Below are 27552 nucleotides of genomic sequence, written 5' to 3' on the forward strand. Positions count from 1 at the left end.
TGCAATTTTTCTTCACAAATGTGACATTAACTCCCGTTATTGGCTTTTGTGTTGGTGGAGGTAATCATTGATTGGGTTTGTGCTGAGTGGTTGATGTACAGGCGCCATGGTTCTGGGAGTTGAAATCATTTGCTTTTAGTTTGTCAGCAAATTAAATATGATTACATTATGTGACTAGCTCATTTATTTGAAAAGAGAAGGGATTTAAAATGTTCCTGTTATTCAGGTTGGTAGATGTGGCACTAACAATGCCAAGGTCATGGGTGTGATTCCCAGGGACGTTTGGCCTTAATGCTCTGTTGCTTTGTATAAAAGCATTTGCCAAATACTGTAAATAACATTTAAAAAGTGTTCCCAGTCTGCATAACTGCACAAGTTGCCTCCCATTTTGTAAATCTATGAATAACACAATAAATCACTACTCTGGTGCCTGTAACGGTTTTATAAATTAGACAATAATCTGTGTTTTCTGTGGGACAGCTGAAAATAAGTGTCAGGCAGCAAATGCTTTGCCACTTTTAGAAATGGCAAAAAAAAAATATATATATATATATATATATATATAATTTAAAAAAATCAATCTTCCAGCGATAACATACTCCAAACAAATCTTGTTTTAAAGAAAAGGTTTATTGTTTTTTTGACATTACGTAATCTTCATTCTATAAAAGTGATATACTGATGCAACCCATTCCTCATGTAGTATTAGATTACAGTCACTCCTCCTGGTGCAGAAAGAGGACGGAATAGAATCACAAAAGCAATACAGAAAACAGAAATTGAGAAAACCCTTTGACTTTATCCATGCTCAGTGCATGTCACAGACTGCATCTGTTCTGACACCCTCAGGCGAAGCTTTGCAGGTAAATCTGACATTCTGCTGTAAAACATTCAATGCATGGCTATGTTTATCTGTATTGCCAACATGCTATTATACCGGTGTATTGCTTGTCTTGTGATTCAGTACCTCTCGCTTACATAGTGTGAGCAAGCTTAGCATGGAAGGGCTAGATGAATAGTGCAAATGTATAGGTGGTGGAGGATTCACATTATCTTGTGACTGCAGCTACCATGCGTTTACCACATGCACCGCATATTTGCAGTCAACTGGGAAAAATCTACTAGTGCGTGTACCATTGACCCAGAAATGAATCAATTTCACACTATTTAAATGTATACTACCATAAACAACACATTTAACAGCAATAACGACAATAACAAGAGCTAAGCTAACATAAAAAATAGAAAATGAACATTTTCCACACAAAGGAAAAGTTTTGTTGGTTTTCAAGGTACAATAGACATTTCAAGAGAGATAAATATACTCTTTGATTGTACTGTGAATCTGATCTGCCTATCAGATAGTCCAGATAATGCTTATGTGCTTATGAAATAAAGAGAACTGGCTCAGCTAAAGGATTTGGGGGAATGATATTAAAGGATAAGTGTGTAAAAGTGACACACATCACCTTAAGGAATAGCAAAGAGAACCCACAGAAAAAAAGAAAAAAAGAAAAAAACAGATCTGTGATTGATTGATTATTTTACTTACAGAAAATATTTCACTTACAGTACACTGGTGCAACACAAAAGAAAGGTAGCTTAAATACTGTTCATTCGGTTTGGCAGAACTGTCGAAAAACTGAATGCTGTTGATTGTTTTTCAATTTAGTGGCACACTTTTCAATGTCTTTCCTACATTTGCAGTTTCATTGTATAATGTCTTTTCAAATCATAGGAAAATGGAGCTTAGTAAACACTTTCAGTAAGAGACCCCTATAGGCTATGGGAAAGTGCAATATACTTTTCAAAAGGGAAACATATCAATGATACCAATATCACTGACAAGTACCTGGTAAAAACAATCAATATCAGTCCAACAATACTCTTCTAAAGAGCTACTTCAACATTCAGGGTTTATTCCTTTAATTACAAGTCTTAGGTACAAAATCACTAATTGAAGCATATACGGTATATGCAAGATTGTACCTAAGACATGAAATTAATACTTGTTTTTTTAAACAATGAACAAAGAGCTTGACAGTAGCTTTGTAACATTTAGCATAGCAATAGTTGAGGTATGACCACAGATGTGGACCTCATGAGCAGTTTTTCCCAAGCATTTCCCTTGTACAAAATGTTTCAGAAGGCTCTGCAGAAAGCAGTTCAGTAGCTTCTCCGTGGCCAGTACGATGTGCAACACAGGTTAGGCAGCTCAGTAGCTTTGTGTCTTTTTGACATGTAGGGATGTACATATAGCTCAAAATTAGCTGCAGCAAACTGACAAGGGCAGAAATGTGAGCAAATATGTGTTATTGCTCTGAAGTTCATCTTGTGAAGGATTGATTATGGCGATTGAAAAATAAATTAGGGCAAAGTAACAATTGAGTTTTTGAGATGATTAGTGAAATAATGGTGATACAGCAAGCTTAGAGGTGCACTCAGAGACTTCTTCCCCATTAAAAAATATTTAATTCTAAAGAAATGAATTGTAATTTTGAAACATATGTATAAAATCATGACCACTCACATGAGATGTGGACTCTAGTCATATCAGTAACCTTATAAAAGCGGTTTCATTCTACATGAGGGCTGCCATTTTAGAATCACATGACCAGCTGAATACTCCTCACTTAATCTCAGTAACTGTCTTGCTATTAGACACTTTCACTCTTGGATTACATTAATCATGGCTGATTGTGAAAAGTGAATTTCTACAATGGTATCTGTAACAGAAAATGATTGATTTTTAATGACACTGCATCCACACCACTAGGTGTCACTGTAAGTCCAAGATTACATGAGCAAAAAGTTACTAAGTGCACCTTTAAAGTCAACGTGAAATCAAAATTGACCCTATTTACTTTCTTAATGCATGTTCCTGATCTTATTGTGAATGATTAATCAGTGCACATTATACCAAAAAAAAAAAAAAAAAACAGGGAATAGGGACTCACTTTGATTTTAACTTCAAAGCTATACATGAAAAAGTTGTTAATTGTGGGCAGGTACTGTATCAAGAAGGAGATTCATGCAAATGCAGAGTGACATTAATGAGTAAAGTCCCAAGGGGTCTGTTGATTCAGATAACAGGATTTTATGACTATTCAACTCATAAAACTGTTTATGGGTGTTAAATACTATTGGTGAAATTACGGCACAGTGTCAAAACATGTTTTATCTGATAGTTTATAAATCATAGTCACACAGCCCTGACATGAAATTAGACTTCTCTCTAAGAGAGAAGAACTAAAATGCTGCTCGGATCAGAGGTTGGAATCTGTACCGTGTCCTTGTTTTTCAGGCTTTCATCAAGAGAGCTGCTTGAGTCATCCCTCCATCTCCACACATGAGGGGGTGGAGCGTTGGTGTAAACGTGGTGCTTTACATAAGTATCAACACCAAAAGAGTGCTAAAAAATCTATCACAATGGAAAGGGGAAACCACATAATACATCCTTCAAGACCCTTTTGGGATTTGAATCAGGAGATTTCTGCAGTCTGGCTTTGTGTGGATACAAGTTTGGGTATAGATGGCATGAAGACAGAGGAAGCTATCCCTCTTTGGAAGAGGTGTAGGTCTGTGCCTGGTGGGCTGAGGATAACAGAGAGGCTTACAGAGAATTTCACACAGCAAGGGGTCCACGATGAGATTTGTTCTTGGGGTTTGCCACTATATTGGTGACCCCCTGATCCTCCAGGTTGATGTTGCTGGTGGACACATGGTGGGTCAAAGGATTCTGACCATGACGACAGACATCAAGGTATAACAGACCTAACAGACAGAACAGAGAGAATCCAGGTGAAAAGTTACAGATGAGGGCAGGATTAAATAAAGGACCACTTCCAAATGGCACACATCATGTGGACTTTTGGTTTTGATGTCCACAAGAATGTAGGCTTTCCCGTTTATCATTTTAGGTTTCAGAAGCGTGCTCATGAGTGCCACCTTTACGTTTGCCTTTGATACACCATTTTGTCGAGCTCCTACAGATGCAGACTTTACAGGGGGACTATTGCACAATAGCTCATTTGATAGACAGTAGATTCATAAGAGGACCACAAGGGCTAGGGTGCCATTTGGGACAGGGCCAAAGAAAAAAAACAAAGAAATAAAAAGTGGTGAAATAAAGAAGGGATGAAGATATTTGTGAAAGCTAAAATAGTGATGGGATTGTGTGATAGATATAAAGGATAAAGAGAAAAAAATCATCAAAACTTCACTAGACCTTTTTCTTGAATTGGATCATCCTTTGGAGATCAATATTATAATCTGTTCCTCAAGAGGCTATTTTTGCTGAAAAAGGTGAAGTGTGTTATTTTAATTTTTAAATACTGTAGTTTCTTCTATTTAATATGAAGAAACAACTAAAAATAGGCCATTTGTTGGGTGATTTCCCCAAAAAGTGTCAACTTTGTGGCTCTGTGGAACAATCAGAACATTGTTCTGTTAGTTTGTGCACCTCAACTAGCCAGACACAGAAACATTGGCTCAATCAATGGCGTGAGATTGAGTGGGGGAGTATTCAAGAAACCTGTTTGAAAACAATAATCATTTTTGCAATTCCTTTTGGTGACACTGGTGGCATATAAACTTACACACTTCAGCTTTAAAAGCAAGGCACTTTTATCAATTGTTCTTTGAGATGTATAAGATTTATTAATAATTGAAAGATCCCTCATTGAAAATTTACCATGCATCTCAAGCTGAATGATGAAAGGCTCTTTTAACCCAAAAAGGTAAAAAGGGCAAACCCATAAAGAATCCCACTGATGACAATAGTGAATGATAAAAAGGCAGAGGTTTCTTTGTGAATCCATAACCTCTGTGCCTTCCCTGCTTCAAAGACCAGCTTTACCAGCATGCAAATTCCATGCAAGTCTAAGCTGGTTTACGTTGGTAAGAGCTGGTTTGGTGCTGGTCTAGCTGGTGGACCAGCATAGTCTTTCTTATGAGGCTGGTTAAGCTAGTTTAAATGCCTGTAAGTGTCACCAGCACACCAACAACCCATGCTGGGGCCCAGCACCTAGCACCCAACACACAACATAAGCTGGTGACCAGCATTGCTGGTCTTTTCAGCAGGGTTGCGTTTTAACTTGCTTCAAATCCATACCTATTCCTCAATGTGAATAGGACACGAGTCCTCATCTGTCCATTCCATAGACATCCAGGAAGATTGGGAGAAAGAGAGATGGGAAATGATGGAAGGAAACAAACCAAGACAGAAAGAGAGAACAGAGCACATTTACAGCACATCAAGAGAATCAACCATCCACAGAAAATGAGAGTTGGATTGAGAGAGAGAGAAAGGAGAAGCTTTGTGCACTGAGGTGATGAGAGAAGATGATTGAAGGTTGTTGTAAGGAATCTGTACTTTAAGTTTACCTTTAAAGCAGTTTATTGGAACTAACCAGGAATTTCTCATATTCAAGTCCATTTTAGTCAGTGAACAGTCACAAATCTTTTTTTGTCCTAAAGGCACTTTGGGGTCACAGTATTTAGAGAATGCTGGATGTACAGAACAATTTCAGTGTGCACAGACAAAGTAGTAATTATTTTTACAGGCACAATTTTCAAGCATTACATTTCACAAAAAGATGTTTGTTTTGGAAGTTACACAACAGATATAAAGCCCAAAATGTAGGAAAGCTGTTTGGACATTGTGGTTGTTAAACTTAGTAGAACATGTCCATTGTTAATATTCTCTGGTTATTGAGGAAAACTCACTTCATACTGCACACCCACTAAAATTACCTTGAAATCAGTTGGTTAAAAGTACTTGTAAAATGGCTAAGAAAAATAAAGTTAGTTCTGAGAAAAGTTCATAATTTGTTTTAAGATGTTTGAAGATGCCCTTGCTTTGATATTTTGTTATCTAATGCAATGACATTCATGCATTTTAATGAGTGGTTCAAGTGTCCAAATACTTTTTGTGGCCACTGTATCTTGTGACTGTGTAGTAGTCATGATGAATAGAATAGCTTCCTTTGTATCCTTTCAGAGAGAATCATTTCTCTGGATGACAGTAACAGAGTTGTGAATCGATAGAATATGCTAGCAAAAGAGCTTGGATAGGCAAAAACATGAAGGGATGAACAAAGTGAAGGGGGATGCAAAGCTACTTTGAGCTGGCAGACACTGAACATGAACTTAGCCATTAGTATGGCCCAGACAGATACAGTACATACAAATCATACACCAAATCAATTCTCTCTCTTACACAAACACAAAAGAGGAGGGAATAAAGGCCATGGCCACTGTTGTACCAATTCACACTAAACAAAATTACAGCAGGGTCAAAGTAAGGGCGTGCATGAGCAGAGAAAGCCAATAGGTTTTCAGAACCAGAGACTCGAGGACTAAAATTCAGATGCTTTTTTTAAAGGGACACCTTGAAACAACCTCACCCAATCCCTTCCAATCAGAAACTCCATGTTCCAGAGGTTGCCACTCACCAGCGAATCGGCCATCAGGAGGCTGCTCATTGTCCAAGCCTGTCATACAGTGGGTGTCAGACTGCCCCTGATTGTTATTGTCAAACTCTGGACAAGGCACCTCGCTCCTCCTGCGCCCACCTGCAAGCGAGGTCAGAGGTCAAACAAGAGCAGCCGAGGCAGGGCAGAGCAGAGGAGAGTGAAAGCAGCAGTAAGGGGGGTAGAGCAGTGACGGGGCGCAGGATTTTACTCAGCAGAGTTTAAGTGAAGGCTGCGGTGGCGTATGCATATATAGTCATGTGAGAGCAGAGCGGATGCGATTGGTGCATGCACATGAACACAGCTGATAAAGGCCTTGATACAGACTCTCATTTGCTAATATTATGAACACCAACTATGCACACAACATATGAAATAAGAAAGAGGCAGCAATGTCTATGCAAAATGGTAATTCAGTTACAAGACATAAAGAATAACAATAAAATAAAACACTAAAAGCAAAGCATAAATACAGCAAACTTCTCTTGACATTAAAATATTACAGCAATGCAAATGTTAAATGGATTGTTCAGCCAAAAGGTAAATTCTGTCATCATTTCATGTTTTTTCAAACCTGCATGACTAACAAAATTTACAGTGTAAGTGAATGGTGACTGAGGCTGTAAGAAAGTAAGTCATATGGGTTTGCAATAACATGAGGTGAGTAAATGATGACAGAATTTTAATTTATCTTTGAACTATCCCTTTAAACTAACCCTACTCTACATGGTAATAAGTAGAATGCTGGATACTGGATATGTCTTTGAAATTCAGATGCCAAATGTGCTTGTCTGTGGACTGAATAAATAAAACATGAAAATCTCAAATGTGAACTTTATATTTGTTGCGAGCAACCTTTGGCTCACCTGCAAACATGAGTTTTTTAACAAAAGGTGTGTAGGCAGATTTATAAGCTCTTGTGGATGAAGTACCACCTACAGATCACAGGTTTGCAGTGTTCTTTCTCCTTAATCTACATAGTGATGTAATAAGTACAGCCAATAATCATCCTAGTTGAGGTAACAATTACCCTGTTCTTTGGTGGGAGATCCACAATCTTCCTCAGTAACATCATTTCCCTAAGGAAAAAAAAAGACACAGCTGAATAATTAACATTTGTATAAAAAGGAGGTAAGTGATTAGGATAAATTAGCTGGCTTTAGAACTGGACAATTTGTTTTAATGTTTCACCTCTGAATCCTGTTCTTCAAGAATGGCAGCCACAAAGTTTTTTGGCTCATTGGGGATTTCCTGCAGAGGACGCATATAATTATGGTCTCTACGTAAAGTGCACAATTTAATTTGCACAAACTGCTCCATATGTTAACGTGAAATTTACTGTGTGTGAAAACGACTTTGCCTTGTTAATCTTAGAATAGCATTTTCATTTATAGTCACATGTAATTTAAGTTACTGGGACAGTACTGGCTTGATGCTTGACTCTTTACACAATGGCGATAGATATTTCAGACCCCTTTCATCATTTGAACCTGCCACATTTTGTTACATGGTTCACACACATTTTTACCAATTAATTTCCATGCCTTTTAATTACTTTTTCATCAGCTACTCATGATTACTGTATAAAGTTTTTAAAAACATCTTAAAGAGATTGCACTGACAAAGAGCAATTTTAACCAATAAAATATTTGGAGTGTCTATTTGCACCCCAGTGTAAATAGCATCTGCCACACTGTGCAGCTATTTGTACCTAACAATAAGTAACTTAACAATAAGTGTCGCTGGGTGCCTGGGTAGCTCAGTTGTAAAGACGCTGGCTACCACCCCTGGAGTTCGCTAGTTCGCTCGTTCGAATCCCAGGGCGTGCTGAGTGACTCCAGCCAGGTCTTCTAAGCAACCAAATTGGCCCGGTTGCTATGGAGGGTAGAGTCACATGGGGTAAATTCCTTGTGGTCACTATAATGTGGTTTGTTCATGGTGGGGCACCTGGTGAGTTGAGTGTGGATACCGCGGTGGATGGTGTGAAGCCTCCACACATGCTATGTCTCCGTGGCAACGTGCTCAACAAGCCACGTGATAAGATGCACCGTTGATGGAGGCAACTGAGATTCGTCCTCCGCCACCCAGATTGAGGCAAGTCAATATGCGACCACAAGGACTTAAAAGTGCACTGGGAATTGGGCATGCCAAATTGGGTGAAAAAGGGGAAAAAATCCCACAAAAAAAATTTAAAAAATAAAAATAAATGAATAACAATAGGTGTCGCTGGGGCATGGGTAGCTTAGCGAGTATTGATGCTGACTACCACCCCTGGAGTCGCAAGTTCAAATCCAGGGTGTGCTGAGTGACTCCGGCCAGGTCTCCTAAACAACCAAATTGGCCCGGTTGCTAGGGATGGTAGAGTCACATGGGGTAACCTCCTCGTGGTCACGATTAGTGGTTCTCGCTCTCAGTGGGGCATGTGGTAAATTGTGCAAAAAAAAATAAATAAAAAAAACAGGTGTCACTGCCATGGTGTAAAGACGGTGTGTGAATGTGTACTGTTGTCCTAACAATCGCAGTTTGAATCCGTTATTTTCAAACTCTTTTTCCTATCCGATTTCCTGTTTTCACTTTTAATATTTATTTTAATACTACTTAAAATAATAGATACAAATTAATATAAATCTTGATTTCATCGCAGTGATTTGGTCACAGTGAATGTCGAGGAGTGCAGAGAATGGTTTGATCTGGAGGCAGGGCCTGTCAATCACACTCGTTCCCACAGCTCGGCATCGCTTGTGTGTAGATTGCATTACTGTATTACTAATATTGTAGTAACCATGTTTTTTTGGCAGAAACCATAGTTTTAATGCAATTAACCATGGTGGTAATATAGTAACCATGGTTAATTTTTTGGTTACTGTAAATGTACAAAATAATACCATGGTGAAACCATGGTTACTATAGTAAAACCAAGGTTATTTTCTCTAAACTAAGGTTAAGGTTAGGTTTAGGAGTAGGGTAGGGACACATGTAGTGTGTATGTGGGACTCTAAATAAACACAATAAACACACCGCAGTGATGCCCATACACTGTATGTTAGTATCTAAATATGGGTGCAAATAGTATCTGACACTATTTGCACCAGGGTTGGGGTGCAAATAATATCTGCCACTATTTGCACTGGGGTGTAAATAGCATCTGCCTAAAATATTTCAGAGCTGAGAATAACTGTAAAAATGTATATTCCCTAAAGAAATTACCATTACTTTTCCATGACTTTAAGATTATGTTAATTTCATCACTAATTTAAACTTTCTTGATATTTCCATGATTACTATGGATACTAGCCCACATGGTATAGAACATGGTGTAGATTTCTAACACTAAAAATGTGATTCATGTGGTGACATCTAAATAAACTGATTTTATTTAAATGTTTTTAATCTGAATAAATTTACCTGAAAAATTAGGTTACACCAATGAAAAAAAATGTTTATGGGTTAAATCAGTAGAAATAATGTGGATCCCTGAGGAAACAATTGCAGGTTACCACTTTTTCAGTGTACTAAAAGTATGCATATGCACAAAGGGCAAATTTAGCATGTGAACAAATGCACAAGTTCTGCACCAGAACCTTTCAGAAGTTCATACACATGGTCCAAAGTGTGCAGTGTGATGGTTTTTATTTAGAAATATGTGTGTGTGAAATTGAGTAAGCTTTTTTCCATGTCCATTTAGAAGATTATTGACTATTGTTTAATGATGGGGTGGTGAAAAAAATATACTATCAGCATCAAGACAGCATGTGAAGATAACAAGCATCAGTGAACGAAATATCTTGTTTCCAGGCATTCAACCCCCTTACCTCACCCTCATGCTGGGAAGGGGCCCTGCTCTCTGCTGGGGTCTCAGGGGGCTCTTCTCCCTCTGCCCCAGCCATGTAGGAGCCAGACATGGAAGATAATGTGTCAGTGCTGATCTGAGAGTGCTGGCTATGAGATGACGCCATTGACATCACAGACTGGGCCAGACTGCTGCTAACTGGGTCTTAACAAGAGAGGAAGTGACAAGCAAATGTAAATGAGGGTGCTCTGGTGCAAGTTACAGTGAGTTAACTTAAGTGCACTGAAGAGTTGTACCCTCTGGGGAGGTGATAGTGGAGGAGAGAGGGGTCCCACTGCAGGAAGACTGATCTATGGCCCCCGAGGATGACAGGGTGAGGTTGTCACTTTCTGGGGTCACTCCAGACTGCAGCAGAATACAGAACACAGCGGTCACCATCATGCTTTGATATTTACGATCTACTATCAACAGTAGTGGACATTAAGTAATAAACCAGGAATCAAATACTATGTAAACAAGTTATTCTGTGGTATGTTTCATACATTTCATACATGATATTTAAAATATTAAAAGTGCTGAAAACAATTAATATAATATAATATAATATATACTGTACATACTGTGCATATATATATATATATATATATATATATATATATATATATATATATATATATATATATATATATATATATATATCCTGGACCCTTAAGATTAACATAACATCATATATTATAATGATGTCAAAACTATATGCCTAAAATATATTTTATGTTATGTACATGATTAACATAACTTTATCATTTAGGTGATGCTTGGATTGATCATTGAAAAAGGTATAAATGCTTTTTACCTCTTGCTGTTCTGCATGCAGTTTTCTCCTGCACGTTTGCATCTCAGACTCACTGCATGACTTCTCATCCTCCTCCTCCGGCAGCACTGAAGAATTCTGGGAGAGAGATCTAGAGAGATACCAGAATACGTGATTGGCATCCACTCTCTTACCTGCCTTTTTTATTTGCCATAATTTTTGTAGACATTAATTTAAAAAATCTTTTTTTTTTTTTTACAAAGTACAGTAACACTGAAATGCAATACCACTTTGTGCTCAGTGCCTTAATACTTCACTTAGGGCTCACTTACTTAGAGCCACTCTTCTTGTGTTTCACATTCTGGCTGGAGTTGACAGAGTGTTCTAGTGGAGAGCGGGAGCGCGTGGGCGTGTGGTGGCTATCACTGCCATATATGGGTACAGATCCAGAAACGTGGCCCCTGGTGAGGCCCTCAAGTGGAGGAGCAGATGGAGACGGGTTCAGGGGCCCATTCAAGGCCTCTAACAGGGACACAGCTTCATAGCCTGGTGGGATGTGATCTGATGCCTACAGTAAACATTAATGTGGCCATGAAGAGCAGTACAGCTTAGAAGCATCACAATCTATCAACAGTGGCAATGCACTACTACTTAATCGACAGCGCCATGAGAGTTGTGAGTTTTCAGTCTTAATGTGATGAAATAAAAGACTGGGAACTGCGAAATAAGTAAGGGATAATGTACAGTCAGCCAGTTGTTTTCACAAAATAGACCCTAACAGGGTGATCAAATATTGTACAGGACTGAAAGTACAATATCATGCTTAGAGGCATAGTTCACCCAAAAATGAAAATTCTCTAATTGCTTACCCTCATGTCATCCCAGATGTGTATGACTTTCTTTCTTCTGCAGAACACAAACAAATATTTTTGGAAGAATATCTCAGCTCTATAGGTCTATACAATGCAAGTGAATGGTGACCAAACTTTGAAGCTCCAAAAAGCACATAAAGGCAGCATAAAGATAATCCATGTCTTCTGAAGTAATCCAATCAATTTTGGATGAGAACAGACCAAAATAGAACTCTTTTTTCATCTATAAATCTTGACATCTGCAGTCTCCTTGGCAATCATGATTTCAAGCTCGATTACACTTCCTAGTGCCATCTAGCACTCTGCATATGCATCAAGCACAAGGAAGTGTAATCGAGCTTGAAATCATGACTGTGCCTAGAGGCTACAATGGCAAGATGTACAGTGAAAAAGAAGTTACATTTTGGTCTGTTCTCACTCAAACTGATTAGATCACTTCAGAAGAATTTGGAAGTTTTGGTCACCATTCACTTGCATTGTATGAACCTACAGAGCTGAAATATTCTTCTAAAAATCTACAATTGTGTTCTGCAGAAGAAAGAAAGTCATATACATATTGGATGGCATGAAGGTGAGTAAATGATGAGAGAATTTTCATTTTTGGTTGAACTATTCCTTTAATACTTTGCTACTTACCAAATAAGTAAATAAATGGACTTGAAATATTGATTTATTAGTTAAAATTATTTTATGATGTAAGAAGAAAGAAACCACAGGGTGTCACACGAGACATAAAATTAGCACAGTGTGGGAGATTGGTTGCCAGGGACAACAATCAAATTGACAGTTTATCTGTCATTATCCAAAAATATCTGACTACAGAATGCAGCAATTGACCAATCAGAATCAAGTACACTCTGGGCTCTCCCACTGCAATGACATAATTCTGTAGGAAATGCTGGCCTCAGTGTACCAGATTAGGCTGCCTGAACTAATTTTTTTAGCTGTAAAAATATACAGCTGCTATGAATTAAGCACTGTATGAGCTCTGTGAAGCAAACAGGAATGAAGCAGGTTTAGTATGTTACCGAGTGCTCCTCTGAGTCTGAGGTCTGGGAGGTAATGACAGGGTTGAATCCAGTTGGGGTGAGTGGGCTCAGTTTTTTCCTCATCGCTCGGATCTGAAGAAGGGCACGAAATGCTACAGGGATTAAAAGAAGAGCATCTTAAATAATTGATCCTGCAGGAAAGTCAAATATTTTAGCCAAAACTATACACTGAAAACAACACACACTTGGATCAACTGCTTAAATAAATGTCTTTTGTGAAAAATGTGCATCAATGTTTCTACACTGACAAGACAAATTATTTCATGAATAAATTACGTTTTTACTCAATTAATGAGGTTGACTCCCCTGAAAACTGCAAACACTGTGGCTCTGTGGCACTTTTTTTGGCGTTTAAGAATCCCGACCAGCCCGACATAGCAACATTGGATGAAACAATTGCATGAGTTTGGGGCTGGACTATCTGTTTATCCAAACAATTGCAGATGTGGGGAGAGTTCGGGAAAAATTTTTGAAACATACATTATTAATGCAATTCCAAAAAGTGTAATAAAATTACACAATTCACATTTAAACACAAATATCATCTAAACAATAAAGAATGAGTCTGGTACATGAGTTGGTGCTTACGTAGTCGACAGATGGGGCAACAGTTGGCCTGGTAACGCAGTGTGTCTGCACAGGCGTTGCACAGGCACAGGTGTCTGCAGGGTAGGATCAGTGTATCCCGCACATCCGACAAACACACCACACATTCAGCACTGTTGTCGCTAATCTCATCTTCAGCCACCTGTAACATTTTGATACTAATTAAGGGATTAAAGCAGTGACAGAGCTTGTACTTCTGCCTTAATGTGGAGATCTCTGGTCACAATTACACTGAGAATAGTTTGAATACATTTTTAATACCAGAAAGAATTGTTTCTTTCTGTAAATGTGGATGATGACTTACTTTTGATTCTTGGCTGTTGTATTTGTTCTCTATACCATAGATTTCCTGCAACAGGTAACTAACACCATCCACCTAAGATAAATTCAGCACAAAAGAGATGTTAGGCATAATCTAAACCTCAGTCACCATTCACTTTGATTGCATATTTTTTTTTTTTTTACATGCAATGAAAGCAAAGGGGTGACAAAGACTGTCAGTCCCAAACATTTTAACATTTCCCTTTGTCTTCCATGAAAGAAAGAAAGTCATACAGAGTTTGGAACAATATGGGGGGGGGGTGGAATTATGACAGAATTTTAGTGTGAACTATCCCTTTAAGAGATTAAAGAGATTAAAATGGGATCATTTGGAAATTTGCCTCAGGATACTAAGAAACACATAGCAGGGGGTCATGTGACGCCATGCAAGAAGCAGACGTGTGAACGACGAGCTCTGTGCACTTTGCTAAATTTTTTATTCTTTTCATGTTATAATCCGGTGAAATTTGATACACCCAGTTACACATTTGCTCTTTGTGGCAAAACATGGCAAAGAAGTCAAAATCCTCGGGCTCTGGAGACATTAAAAGACACTTACATGTTCAGGATGAAAGCCCTGGCAGGCCTACAGACCGGGGACTCGATTTGGATGGTGTGGCGGGAGAGGAGATCCAGCGTCAGTTGTCCAACATGTCGGTGATGCTGACGAAGGTTCTTGCTGACTTGGAGGATCTTGCTGTAATACGTCGATCGATTACGGCGATGGAAATAAAAGTCTCTGAGTTAGTTACAAGAGTGACTGATGTTGAGAGATGAATTGATTGTCTGGAGTCTTCAGAGAGGGAATTAACCGCTAATCCGCCCGTGACCAAAGTTGATTTGGAACATCTCCTTGAAAAGCTTGAAGATCTTGAGAATAGAAGCCGCAGGAATAACGTTCGTATTGTTGGAATTCCTGAGCATGAGGAGGGCAGAGATATGGTGAAATTCCTAGACGAGCTTTTCCCGAGTCTGCTCGACATAACAGGCCATAAACTGGAAATCGATCGTGCTCACAGAGTCCCAGCTCACAGATTTGCTGAGGGAGAAAGGCCACAATCAATCCTGGCCAAATTTCTGAGATCATCCGATAAAGATCTTGTGTTGCGCCAGGCGAGGAGCAAAGGGAAGCTTTCTTGGATGAACCATAATATTTTCTTGTTCCCGGACTTTGCGAGTTCGACAAGAGAGAAACGCGATCGGTTCAAGGAATGTAAGAAACTCTTACATCAGCGAAAGTGTTTCCGGCCAAACTGAGAATAGAAACGAAGAACGGTCGCAAAGTATTTACATGTCCCAATCAGGCAATGTCTTTTATAGAATCAATGGGTGAGTAAACCATTGGGTGTTTCTCATGTGAGTGGGTCGACTCACTGTACTTACTCTGGCTTTTGAGGAAGCTGGGCATCATTTTGTTTTTTGTTTTTTGTTTTTTTTGCGGTGGCTCCGCCAAGCAGCTGGAGTTTGTTTTGTGAATAACACTTTTTCTTTAAGAAACTTTTGCATTGACGGAAGATTACTTTTGCATTGAAGTTCCGGCCAGTTTGAGAGTGGACACTACGGATGACCGCAAAATATCTACATGCTCACACAAAGGATGTCTTTTATAAAGTTGACGGATTGAGTAATCATGATATATACTTTTATGCGGCCTCCGAGTGAATTGACTCGACCATACGGGGAACCGGGATGCTGGTTTTGTTTCTTTTTGCATTGGTTCCGCCTAGCGGCTGGAGCTTGTCTTTTGAATAACACTCCTTTGGAACAGCTGTGGATTAATCTGTTTGTTTTTTGTGCTTATTCCTCCTGCTGGCTGGAGTTTGTTTTGTTGAGTATTTTTACGGGACATTGGAATGATTACGTTATCCGCCTGAACTCATAACAGCTGGCTCACTGAACATTCGTTTGTCTGTCCGAGGAATCTGAACGGTTTTATATCAGCTGGAATTTGTTTTGTGGAAGATCACACCTTTGAGACAGTTCTGTGAATGAATCTACACATTCTTTGTGTTCATTCTTCCTATTGGCTGGGGTTTATTTTAAAAAGTATTTTCTGTTATGTAATTTTGCCTCACAAATTTGTTTCACTAATGGGGAATGTGGTCTGTATAATTTTGTTTTTGACACACAATTTATTTTTTATTTATTAGTATCCTACTATATCAAAATGTCAAATGTTAATATGAGTGTACTATCTCTCTCCACATGGAATGTAAATGGGTTGGGGCACGCCATAAAAAGAAGGAAGGTTATTACTTTTCTTAAACGTAAGAAATATGATATAGTGTTTCTTCAAGAAACACATCTCTCCCTGCTGGAAGCTGGAAAATTTGGGAAGATATAGGGTGGACATGTTTTCTTTAGTGCTGGCTCAAGTAAGAGCAAGGGAGTCATTATATTGATTAATAAACATCTACAATTCAAATGTCTCAAACAGACTAAAGATAAAGTAGGGTGAGTCATTATTGTTTTAGCTGAAATTCATGGGCAAAGGTTGATTTTGGCTAATATTTACGCACCTAACGCTGATGATCAGGGCTTTTTTATAGATCTTGAAGGGATTTTGCATGCCGCTGGCACCCCTCATGATATAATATTGGGAGGAGACTTTAATCTTTTGTTGGACTCAGTTCTTGATCATATTGAAGCAAAAGTGTGTAAGCCCCCTAGAGCAACAGTGACACTTCACAGGATGTGTAAAAATCTTGGTCTTGCAGATATCTGTCGACTTTTGAACACATCTGGTAGGGACAATACATTTTTTCATCGGTTCATAAGATTTATTCTAGAATAGATTTTTTTTTTATATCTAAGTCCCTCATTTAATTTGTTGTTGATTGCTCAATTGGAAATATCTTAGCCTCAGATCACACCCTGGTAAGTTTAGAGATGTTGCCACAAACAGAGAAAAAGAAATCATATAGTTTCCGCTTTAATGTATCCCTTTTGCAAAATTCTGATTTCCAACAAATGTTAAAGACTGAAATCAATGTTTATATGGAGACCAACTGGTTCTCAGTATCCTCTGTGGGCGTGGCTTGGGAAGCACTTAAGGCTGTTCTTAGGGGACGGATCATACAGTATGCCTCATTCACCAAAACATCCAAAGCACGAGAACTAGTGGAATTGGAAGAGAATATTAAAAGTGCCAAGGCAGAGCTGAAGCGCGAATGTCATCTGATGGCCTCAGAGATTTGACCCGTTTGAAATATAGAAATAATACTATTTTGTCATGGAAAGTGGAGTTTTGGTTGTTTAGGGCAAGACAGTCATACTTTGAGTCAGGGGACAAAGCAGGGAAGCTTTTGGCTAGATATATAAAGCAGAGAGAGTCATTTTCTACCATTCCTTCAGTGAAATCTGCTGGTGGTGAAATATTTACCTCAGCCATTGATATTAATAATGCTTTTAAAGAATTCTATCTTGATCTCTATAGTTTCACGTCTTCGTCTACTGATGATGACATTAGAAACTTTGTGGAACCATTAGAACTCCCTAAATTGACGACTGAGCAAACAAAATTCTCTTGATTCTGAGATAACCTTGGAGGAGCTTGATGAGGTAATTAAGGCCTTGCCTACAAACAAGGCTCCAGGGCCAGACGGTTTTGCCGCTGAATTTTTTAGATCTTATGCTACAAAATTGGCTCCACTTTTGTTAGAAGTTTATACTGAATCATTAAAGAATGGAAAACTTCCGCCAACCATGACACAAGCCTGGATCAGTCTGATCCTTAAAAAGGACAAAGATCCAAGTGAGCGTAAGAGTTACCGTCCAATTTCCCTGATCCAGCTAGATGTAAACATTTTATCAAAAATTTGGGCTAACCGATTAAGTAAAGTTATGACATCTCTTATACATATAGATCATGTGGGTTTTATTCGGGGCCACAGCTCTTCTGATAACATTAGGCGTCTCATCAATATCATGTGGTCAGTGGCGAATGATCAGACTCCGGTCGCTGCCATCTCACTTGACGCCGAAAAGGCATTTGATATGGTAGAATGGGATTATCTTTTTAAGGTTTTGGAAATATACGGGTATATTTCAACATTTATTGGATGGATTAAGTTACTTTATAGACACTCAGTAGCGGAGGTACAAACAAATGGATTAATTTCAGATTATTTTACTCTGGATAGGGGCACCCGGCAGGGTTGCCCTCTTTCCCCATTATTGTTCTGTCTTGCCCTGGAACCATTAGCAGCCACGAAAAGAAAGGAGGATGATTTTCCAGGGGTGGTGGTGGGAGGTATGGTGCATAAACTCTTGCTTTACGCAGATGATATTTTATTATTTGTCTCTGACCCCAGTAGATTTATGCATTGCCTCCACAGAATTATTAATGCCTTTTCTAAGTTTTCAGGATATAGAGTCAATTGGTCTAAATCCGAAGCTTTGGCTCTGACAGCATACTGCTCAGAAACGGCTTTCTAGCCGGGCGTTTTTCAATGGCCCAAACAGGGCATTAAGTATTTGGGTATTTTATTTCTAGCAAATTTGTCTGATTTAGTCAGAGTTAATTTTGACCCCTTCATAAAATGGTTTTCGAGCGATGTGGGCAGGTGGGCTTCATTACATTTATCTATGATTGTGAAGGTTAATGTTATTAAAATGAATTGTATTCCAAAATTCAATTACTTGCTGCAGTCTCTCCCTATAGATGTCCCCCTCTTTCATTTCAAGCAATTTGATAGCATAGCGAAGTACTTCATTTGGAATGGTAAGCATTCCAAATTACATTTCAATAAGTTACATAGGCCGATTGAAGGTGGGCTAGGCCTACCCAAGATTTTATTTTTTTATTATGCATTCGGTCTCAAACATTTGGCTCATTGGTCGCTTCCACTTGAGAGAGCCCCTCCCTGGTTCTGTATAGAACAGGAAGTTCTTGCCCCTATTTCGTCACTGCAGAGCCTTTCTAACAAATTAATCGGAGAAGTTAAGTTACATCCGTTATCTTGCACTTGAACTCGGTATGGACAAAAGAGTTTAATTCGGACATTTTTTTAAATGTTGCCTCGAGCATATGGCTGAACCCCAAATTATGCATCAACAAGTCCCTTTTTTTGCTGGTCAGACTGGATTGGGAGGGGGGTTACTACACTCGGTGACCTATGAGAATGAAGTGTTGAGATCCTTTCAAATTTGGTTGAACTTTTTGGGATTCCTAGATCTCAGTTCTATAAGTATTTACAGCTGTGCCACCTGCTCTGTACTGTTTTTGGGAGTGGTTTACTCCCCCCTAAAGAGGCAGATACTCTGGGAGTGGTGATTACTGCTTTTGGAAAAGGTCATGAGGCATCGGTGTATTACTCCCTACTAATTCAGAGTCTAGGGGACGAAACTTCAACTTCTCTTAAGAGATTATGGAAGAAAGATCTAAATTTGGTATTGGAGGAGGGAGAGTGGGCTGGGATTCTAAAAAACGTCAAATCTGCACCTAGAGACGCAAGGGTTCGCCTCATGCAATTTAAGATTTTACATAGAGTCTATTGGACCCCCTCTAGATTGTGTAGGCTTGGTCTTAAAGACACACCCACCTGCTGGCGATGTCAATCAGAAGATGGAGACACAAACCATGTCTTTTGGGGTTGTGTTAAGATGCAAGAATTTTGGATGAGGATTCAGAGTATTATGGTCGAGGTTTTGGCCTCTCAAATTTTATTTTGCCCCAGACTCTGTATCTTAGGAGATGGGGCAGTCATTAATTTGGAGAATAAGCACGTGAAAAACTGGGTCCTAACTAGTATTATGATCGCCAGACAGATCACTTTGAGGAGTTGGAAGTCGGCTGGAGCGCCCCCGTTTCAGGAGTGGTGTTCAGAGGTGGCCAGAGTGGCAGCTCTTGGGGGGGGAGGGGGTATCCAGAAGACTGGGGAGTTTAGACATGTTTGTGAAGAAGTGGGGCAGATATCTGTCTTTTTTGGAGGGCTCTCGGGGAGGGACAGTGGAGAGAGAGGTGTAGGGGTTTTATGTGTGTGATTAGTTTTATTTATTTTATTTTTTACTTTTATTTATTTATTTTTGTTGTGTGTCTATGGTTGTGTGACCACTGGGGTGTTGGGGGGTCGGGGGGGGGGGATTAGTGGGGGTTGGATATTGATTCTGTATATGTGTGTTCTGCTATTTATATTTAATGGTTGAACCAATAAAAAATGTTAATCGCAAGAAACACTTAGCAAATCCAAGTAAGACTAATAGAAGCCATTTAATCTAACTTGTCCTTACGCTTTAATTGGTCTTTTTCTTCTTCAATGGTATAGGAATTTTTATACTGTAACCAGAAAAATTGGGCACTTACCACTTGTTTCTGTTTCAGAGGTTTCACACAGTAACTTCCATCCATGTGCTAGGAGAAAAGGAAAGCAATATTATGAGAAACCTGTATGTAGTTCCTATTGTTCATGTTTTCTATATAGAGATAATATAAATAGGCAAATTTATAAACAGGCATTAAGATACACAGGAATGACGTAAGTCTATCCTACAGTTCTTCTATAAACACAAAAAACATACCTTCTCAAAGGTTGCAAGAAGAACATGGGAATGTCCCAAGTGCTCTGAAGAACAACAAAAACATGTGGTGCAGATGCTGAATAACAATAGGTTATTAGTTTCTTATGAAATCAAATAGGACAGAGGTTCTCAAACAGTAGTAACCAGCAGTGTTGTAGTACTCGAGTTCAGGACTTGGACTCGAATGACATTTGCTCATTGCTGAAAACAATTGTTGTGATTATGTGGCATTTAGATGTTCTGATTGGATCAAAAGTGGTGCTTGACCTGAAACGTTTGAGAACCACTGACATAGGGCATTTTTGACAGATGATTGCAATAATGACATCAACTCACCATCTCCCTCATCCACTACTGCTTGTACAACCATGGGGTAGATGTCTCTATCCATGTCAAACAAAAGCTGTGTAACAACAAACTACAATTAGAAGATAAAACCAAAAGGACATGCATTATAAATAACTCAGTGATTTCTTAAATGAGATACATGACTGCCATTCCAATCTAACTAATTTAACCTCTCTCAGAAAACTCAAAACACACATAAACACAAAAGGACATAGCTAACAGAAGTGTTACCTCCTCATCTCCCCACTCTAATAAGTTGACATAATGGGAGGGCAAACAGAACTGTTGGCAGACGCCGCGTTTGAAATGAACCGTCTCTGACTGCAGAGAGCTGTCCTGCGGCAGGTATCTGTCAACATACACAATGCATCGAGCAATACAAATGAAAACCTCAAATTTTGCTGTCACTCTGTACTTGCAGCTCTGTATTCAAGTGGTACAGGTTGAGTTTGAAGTGTATTGTAAATAAATACAAAAAACTATGAGGAAACTTGTGATTAATGCTTAACTTACATTGGCACACCATTGTGAAACTCTTCAATGGCTTGGTAGTATATAGTGATGGCAACTTGTGTGTCAGCATCAAAGGTAAACTCAATATTGTAGCAACTGTGGCTTTGTCCAACCTCCTGTCCAGGCAGATTCATGTCTTCACTACATCTGTATTCAAAAATACACATTTTATTGGATGCCCAGCAAAGATTTACTGAAAAATTTAAATAATATATTTAACAATTTAAACATTAGTTTTGTGATTATTATGTGATTCAAATTTATTTTAATATAAAAGATATCTTAAACAGGAACTAAGTCTCTTTCAATTGTTCTGGAGTGAAAATTTTATTTATTTATTTATTTTATTTGTGGATTTTTTCCCCTTTTTCACCCAATTTGGAATGCCCAATTCCCAGTGCGCTTTTAAGTCCTCGTGGTCGCGTAGTGATTCCCCTCAATCCGGGTGGTGGAGGATGAATCCCAGTTGCCTCCGTGTCTGAGACCATCAACCCGCGCATCTTATCACGTGGCTTGTTGAGCGTGTTGCCACCCACCGCGGCATCCGCGCTCAACTCACCACGCGCCCCACCGAGAACGAACCACATTATAGCGACCACGAGGAGGTTACCCTATGTGACTCTACCCTCCCTAGCAACCGGGCCAATTTGGTTGCTTAAGAGACCTAGCTGGAGTCACTCAGCACGCCCTGGGATTCGAACTCCAGGGGTGGTAGCCAGCGTCTTTTACCACTGAGCTACCCAGGCCCCCGAATACGTTATTTTTAAATGTTGGTTACCGCTTAATAACTGGTTAGTTTTGTTCCAATAATTTTTTTCATGAAACAAAAGTCCAAATGGTTTATCACAGTAAATCTTTGGAATTACACCCCATCCTGTTGCCCAAAAAATGAGGCTCTCTCTTTATAGTTGAACATAAGCATGTGCTTTGATTCCGAAGGAAACTGCTGCATCACACATTTCTTTGCCTTAATGCACCTTGTGGATGTAGCCTACTGTGACATTCTAAAAACCTTTTAGACAACTACAGTATATATAATTATGTAAACCTGCACGGTTCGATTACACTTCCTAGTGCCATCTAGCACTCTGCATATGCGTCAAGCACAAGGAAGTGTAATCGAGCTTGAAATTATGACTGTGCCTAGAGGCTAAAATGGCAAGATGTACAGTGAAAAATTTCCAACAGAGAAATACTGAGGTAAAAAAAGTACATTTCTCAGTTGTTTCCTAGTATTCACTGAATTATTGTAAGATATGATACATTAATACAGATTTGATGCTGCCGGGCTCTGACCGAGAAACAGATCTGTAATTAAAACAAACTATTAAAATTAAATAATTATTAGATAATTATTAAATGTTTAAAATAAAATAATTCTGCTTGTGTATGATGACATTTAGTCCAAACACGCCCAAGCAGTGTGTGCATGCATGCAGGAGAGAGAGAGATTTTCAATTAATTGATTTTAGATGGCCAGATGTATTTTTGAAATATTTTAAATATTTTGGGTATATATTTACAATACATTTATTGAAAAGACATAGTTTTATATAAGCTACGGTATACTTCGCTTGTTATGATTTCTATGCTGATAATTCCCCCACACAAGAAAAAATGTTTGGTTTTGAGAGGCAAGTCCCTTAGCTTGTTATTCCAGACCAGGCAGGGTGCGAATTACAAAATGACCTTCAGGGGGGTCAAAGCGGTGGCGGAGCAGTTGGTGGTGTTGTTGTTGGGGTTTATGATTTAATACACTTTACGTTAAGGTTGTATATGTTAACACATGTGCATGTAAATGTAAGCGCAGCGTAGTTCTAGTGGGAAGACTAGCAGCTGTACATCATCATACCATTAGCTAGGTAACTCCTAGCCAATCACATGTAAGTCATTGCTTTATAAGTCTGCTCACAATCTATCACATTGCTGTTTCAGTGTGCTAACACGGCAACCTCCACCACCCCACCACCATCAGTTGAGTCCCGTCCTGCACGGGGGTAGGATCCTCGCCCTTGCCTCCTATCTCCAGCAGGATATGACGGTTCCGAGTACAAATTCTTCGGACCGCCAGACGGAGCTTACGCCAAAGAGAGACATTACATTTCTGTTTTATATTCATCAAATAAATGTCATCTTAAATTTCACTCAAGTCTGCGAGTCTTCCTGATAGAACATGTATTACATTCCAAATTAGGTTTCAAGAAAGAATAATGAATATTTTTTCACGCATTTGTTCACGGGGGCCTGGGAAGCTCAGTCAGTATTGATGCTGACTACCACACTTGGAGTCGCGAGTTTGAATCTAGGGAGTGCTGAGTGACTCCAGCCAGGTCTCCTAAGCAACCAAATTGGCCCGGATGCTAGGGAGGGTAGAGTCACATGGGGTAACCTCCTCGTGGTCATGATTAGTGGTTCTCGCTCTCAGTGGGGCGCGTGGTAAGTTGTGCGTGGATCGTGGAGAATAGCATGAGCCTCCACATGCTGTGAGTCTCCGCGGTGTCATACACAGCGAGCCACGTGATAAGATGCGCAGACTGAATATCTCAGAAGCGGAGATTTGTCCTCTGCCACCTAGATTGAGGTAAGTAACTGCGCCACCACGAGGACCTAGTAAGCAGTGGGAATTATGCATGCAAAATTGGAGAGAAAAGGGCATAAAAAATAAAAAATAATGTTATTCTGTATGACGTGAAACCATTGATCTTATTTTAATTTCAAAAAGAGCGCTACAGTTTTGTTTCTCTCTTTTTCTTTCTACCGGCCAATGATGATTCTGAGAAAACACGCCCAGAGCCTCTTATTGTTGCTAAAGCAACAAACGCAACTTCCAAGCGTGTCTGATTGACAGTTTTGTTGTTAGATTACTGGTTATTTTTCGTTATTTCAGCAGACAGCTTGCTTCATACATTAGAATCATCAGAATTAAGTTAGAGAGGGTGCACTTTATCATTCATCTGAACTATACACAAGCACACAATGAATGCGTGTCCTTGAACGAGCGTTTTTCTTTTCCGCGCATTCACTTGAACCACTCAGGCAATGTCAATGGTATGACTAATTTTAGGGGTGGCCCAGATTACAATTTAAAATCAAGCAGAGCAATAGAAATGTACATATTTATCATTAAAGCTTTATATTACGAGAACATTCTATGACCCCTCCAACATCATGTTCTGACGTCCTTTGAGGGGGTTCAAGCCTTAATTAGAAAAGGAAGTCAAATGGGTTTGAAATGAAATGAGGCTAAAGTAAATTATGACAGAATTTTCATAGTTGTGGGAACTAATCCTTTGAAAGCTTTACCAGATGTTTTAAAGATAATTGGAAGGGAAATATCACCGGACAAGTCGTAGAGTGTCTTTGCGGATGTTGATGAGACTGCGGAGGGTCTTGACTGGCTCTTGAGGAGGTGGAGCATTGTACGGGAACTACAAATCATAATCACAACAGAAATAATTGATTATAATACACAGCAAAAAGACTCTGAGGAGCACTTTGCCCTGTTTTGTCAGATCACATATCAAAAGCACACGTGTGATCTACTGTGAAACTGAAAGATAATCTGGAAACAAAGCCACAGTACAAGGTGTACACTGATCTCTGGACAAGCTGTTGTGTTTATGCATGTGTGTGTGCGATGCACTGGCACATCCACATGCTGCAGAAGCAGCAGGCGAGTGTTTAGCTTGTGGGTCAACACTGGTGGGTGAGTCTGTAAAAGGCTATTTTCGTGTATATTCATGTGAATGTATGCATTCATTTGAATTCATATTAGATGGAATATATTTCTAAAACAATTATTTAAAAAATGCATATGATTTAGATGTATTGCAATGCAGGGAAACTGGAAATGAGATAGCACAAGTTAAGATTATTGAACTGATCACAATTACTGGTGGGATGACCTTCTATAATAATCACACCCAAATGGCTAAATCTAGTCTAAATATTTCCAGGAATTTAAGTACAATCTTACCACTACTGGTCTATTGCCAAGGAAGTTGAGGTCAGTGTTTTCACCAAAGAGGTAACCTTCAGGATGAGTTGAATCAAACTTCTCTCCTCCCATAATAAAATGGCTAGCAAAATAACTTCCTGTATGATAAAGAACAGATCAATAAATATAAGATAATGAAAATTCAATTCGACAGGGACAACAGTGTTGCAAAATGTTCAGTTCAAATTTTATCAACATGACAAAGCACTTACTGTCACCTACAAATCTTTTAACATGTAACCTAAATAGGGGCTTCATATGTGCTTTATTCCACATCTAAATTAAATGGTTTTAATCAAGTAAAAAAATATTATGTGACATGACAGAAGCAACTTGACTACATTAGTTTAAAACCAATAAATAATAATAACTGATGATTGGGTCAGACCAGGGTAGAAACAGCTCTTTAAGGTAACAAATGCACATTTTCTCCAATAGCAATGCAAATTCTGAGTGTTCTGTTGGTGTGAAATACATTATTGTATTCTATAACCCATTAATATATGACTAAATGTAATATATTATTTTAGCAACAGGTAGGCTAAATGATTTGGACATGGTTATGTAGATGCAAAATAAAACTAACTGCTCCACTCCTCCAGATATATAACTATTTTGAAATAAAGACAGATATAGAAGAGACTAGAGAAACAAACAATATTAAAGAAAGACAAGCTCAAGGGCAGAGAATTCAGGCTATACTGCCACAGAAAGATACAAGAGTAGATGGATGAACAAGCATGAAACTGGAGCATCAGGTATCAAGAATCAGGAACATGTCCCAGGCTGCACATACAGAGTATCTGGTCAATTGTTGTTAACATATCAACATTCATCTTCTCAATGTTAGCCCTGTCTGTCTGCTCAAATTTCTTAAGATTTGTAAACCAGGCAGTCATTGGAGCCCATTAAAACTAGCATGATTGAGTGTTTTGCATTTCCTAAACCTACAGGAATGGTCAAAGAAAACAAAGGTGTTAAGTTAACGTAACGTTTTAAGTTACCAGAAGGTATGCAAACCAAAGTCATCATAACAACTAAATACTTTTGCCTGCCCTGCAGTAGACAATGTTGCTTCCGATTCACTTTAATTTCTGCATGTTGAGTATGAAAACATGCAAGCTCTAATTACATTTACATTTAGTCATTTAGCAGACGCTTTTATCCAAAGCGACTGACAAATGAGCAGCATAGCAAGCAATGTGTTATACAAAAGTCAACAATATCTGCAGTATGGCACTGCCAAGTTATCAAAGTGGCTGGAACAGTACAGAAGCTAGCGTAGAAGAACAAGATGGATAAGATGTTTTTTTTTTTTTTTTCATTTTTTTTTTTTTTATTGTAACATATTTCAGCAGACACAGCATTACTGGGAGAGATGCGCATTATAGCAATTTAAAGGCAAGCATCTATGGGTCTAGCTGACCAGGGGCTGACAGACTTGCTGACCAAGAAACAGTGGGTGGTGGCCCAGTCTCTTTGGAGGTAAGGTGAAGAGACCCCCTCATTTCAAAGCAAGAAAATTAGGCTATTCAATCTGTACAAGCTGGAGTTTCTCCATTGGGCCTAATAGACTTTTATTATAGGGTAGTGTCACAGGTTATACTAATACTACTACTGTTAACTTATTCTGCCAATAACAATAACAACAATAATCATAATAATAATAATAATAATAATAATAATAATAATAATAATAGATTATTATTTATTATTTCGTTTAAGACTATTTATTATAATTTTATTTTTATATTATATATTAAGATATAATATGTATTATTTTTCTCACCGGTTTTGGGTGGATATCTGTAAACAGAATTGGACTGAATATCGACCTCCTCCACTCCGGCATTCTGACGGCTTGTCAGAGCTCCCATTTCATACAGCCTACAGTTAAAATAACACTGAATGATTTCAATCCTATAGCAGCGACGTCTTCTTTAACCTAACGTCATCTTCTGTGTGCAAAAATACCCGTTGTTTGTTTATCTATATTTTTCCACCATGCACAGGATTAGTTGGTGCTCTTAATGCCCTATAAGATTCGCAGAGTCCCACAGTCGTTGTTTTGTCTGCAGACACAAGCTGCTATTGAGGTCCTTTTACAAGGCTGCCTCTCTTCCCGTGGTCAGCATCCTTTTGCCATGTTGCGGCGTAAATCACGCCTTCAAAGCCGAGAGAGATGCTCTCTATTTGACAAGTTTCTCGGTATGTTTATCATCATCCCTGTATCCTCTGTTCTCCGAGCGCTTG

At 38.8% G+C, this 27552-nt stretch overlaps 1 protein-coding gene across 3 annotated transcripts; it reads right to left on the bottom strand.

Annotated features, from left to right (window-relative positions):
* Positions 1-619: 619 nt before the first annotated feature.
* LOC127426882 (E3 ubiquitin ligase RNF157-like) lies at positions 620-27552 on the bottom strand. Of its 3 annotated transcripts, XM_051673973.1 has the most exons (20): positions 27089-27552; positions 25279-25397; positions 24642-24730; positions 21303-21449; positions 21021-21138; positions 20778-20844; positions 20442-20485; positions 20227-20274; positions 13906-13977; positions 13584-13743; positions 12975-13087; positions 11407-11642; positions 11117-11225; positions 10560-10668; positions 10286-10467; positions 7665-7724; positions 7504-7552; positions 6456-6575; positions 5114-5148; positions 3642-3774 (listed from the first exon to the last, which is right to left on the bottom strand). In XM_051673973.1, exons 1-19 carry the CDS (start codon positions 27174-27176, stop codon positions 5114-5116), a joined length of 1965 nt encoding a protein of 654 aa, XP_051529933.1. In that variant the 5' UTR covers positions 27177-27552; the 3' UTR covers positions 3642-3774. The 3 variants fall into 3 exon arrangements, 2 of the variants coding, with proteins under 2 accessions (XP_051529932.1, XP_051529933.1); XM_051673972.1 differs by lacking the exon at positions 5114-5148 and having other exon boundaries at positions 620-3774; XR_007894865.1 differs by lacking the exons at positions 3642-3774; positions 5114-5148 and having other exon boundaries at positions 6480-6575; positions 10291-10467.

Source organism: Myxocyprinus asiaticus, chromosome 36 (assembly GCF_019703515.2).
Source record: "Myxocyprinus asiaticus isolate MX2 ecotype Aquarium Trade chromosome 36, UBuf_Myxa_2, whole genome shotgun sequence".
In the NCBI taxonomy this organism is placed as follows: domain Eukaryota; kingdom Metazoa; phylum Chordata; class Actinopteri; order Cypriniformes; family Catostomidae; genus Myxocyprinus; species Myxocyprinus asiaticus.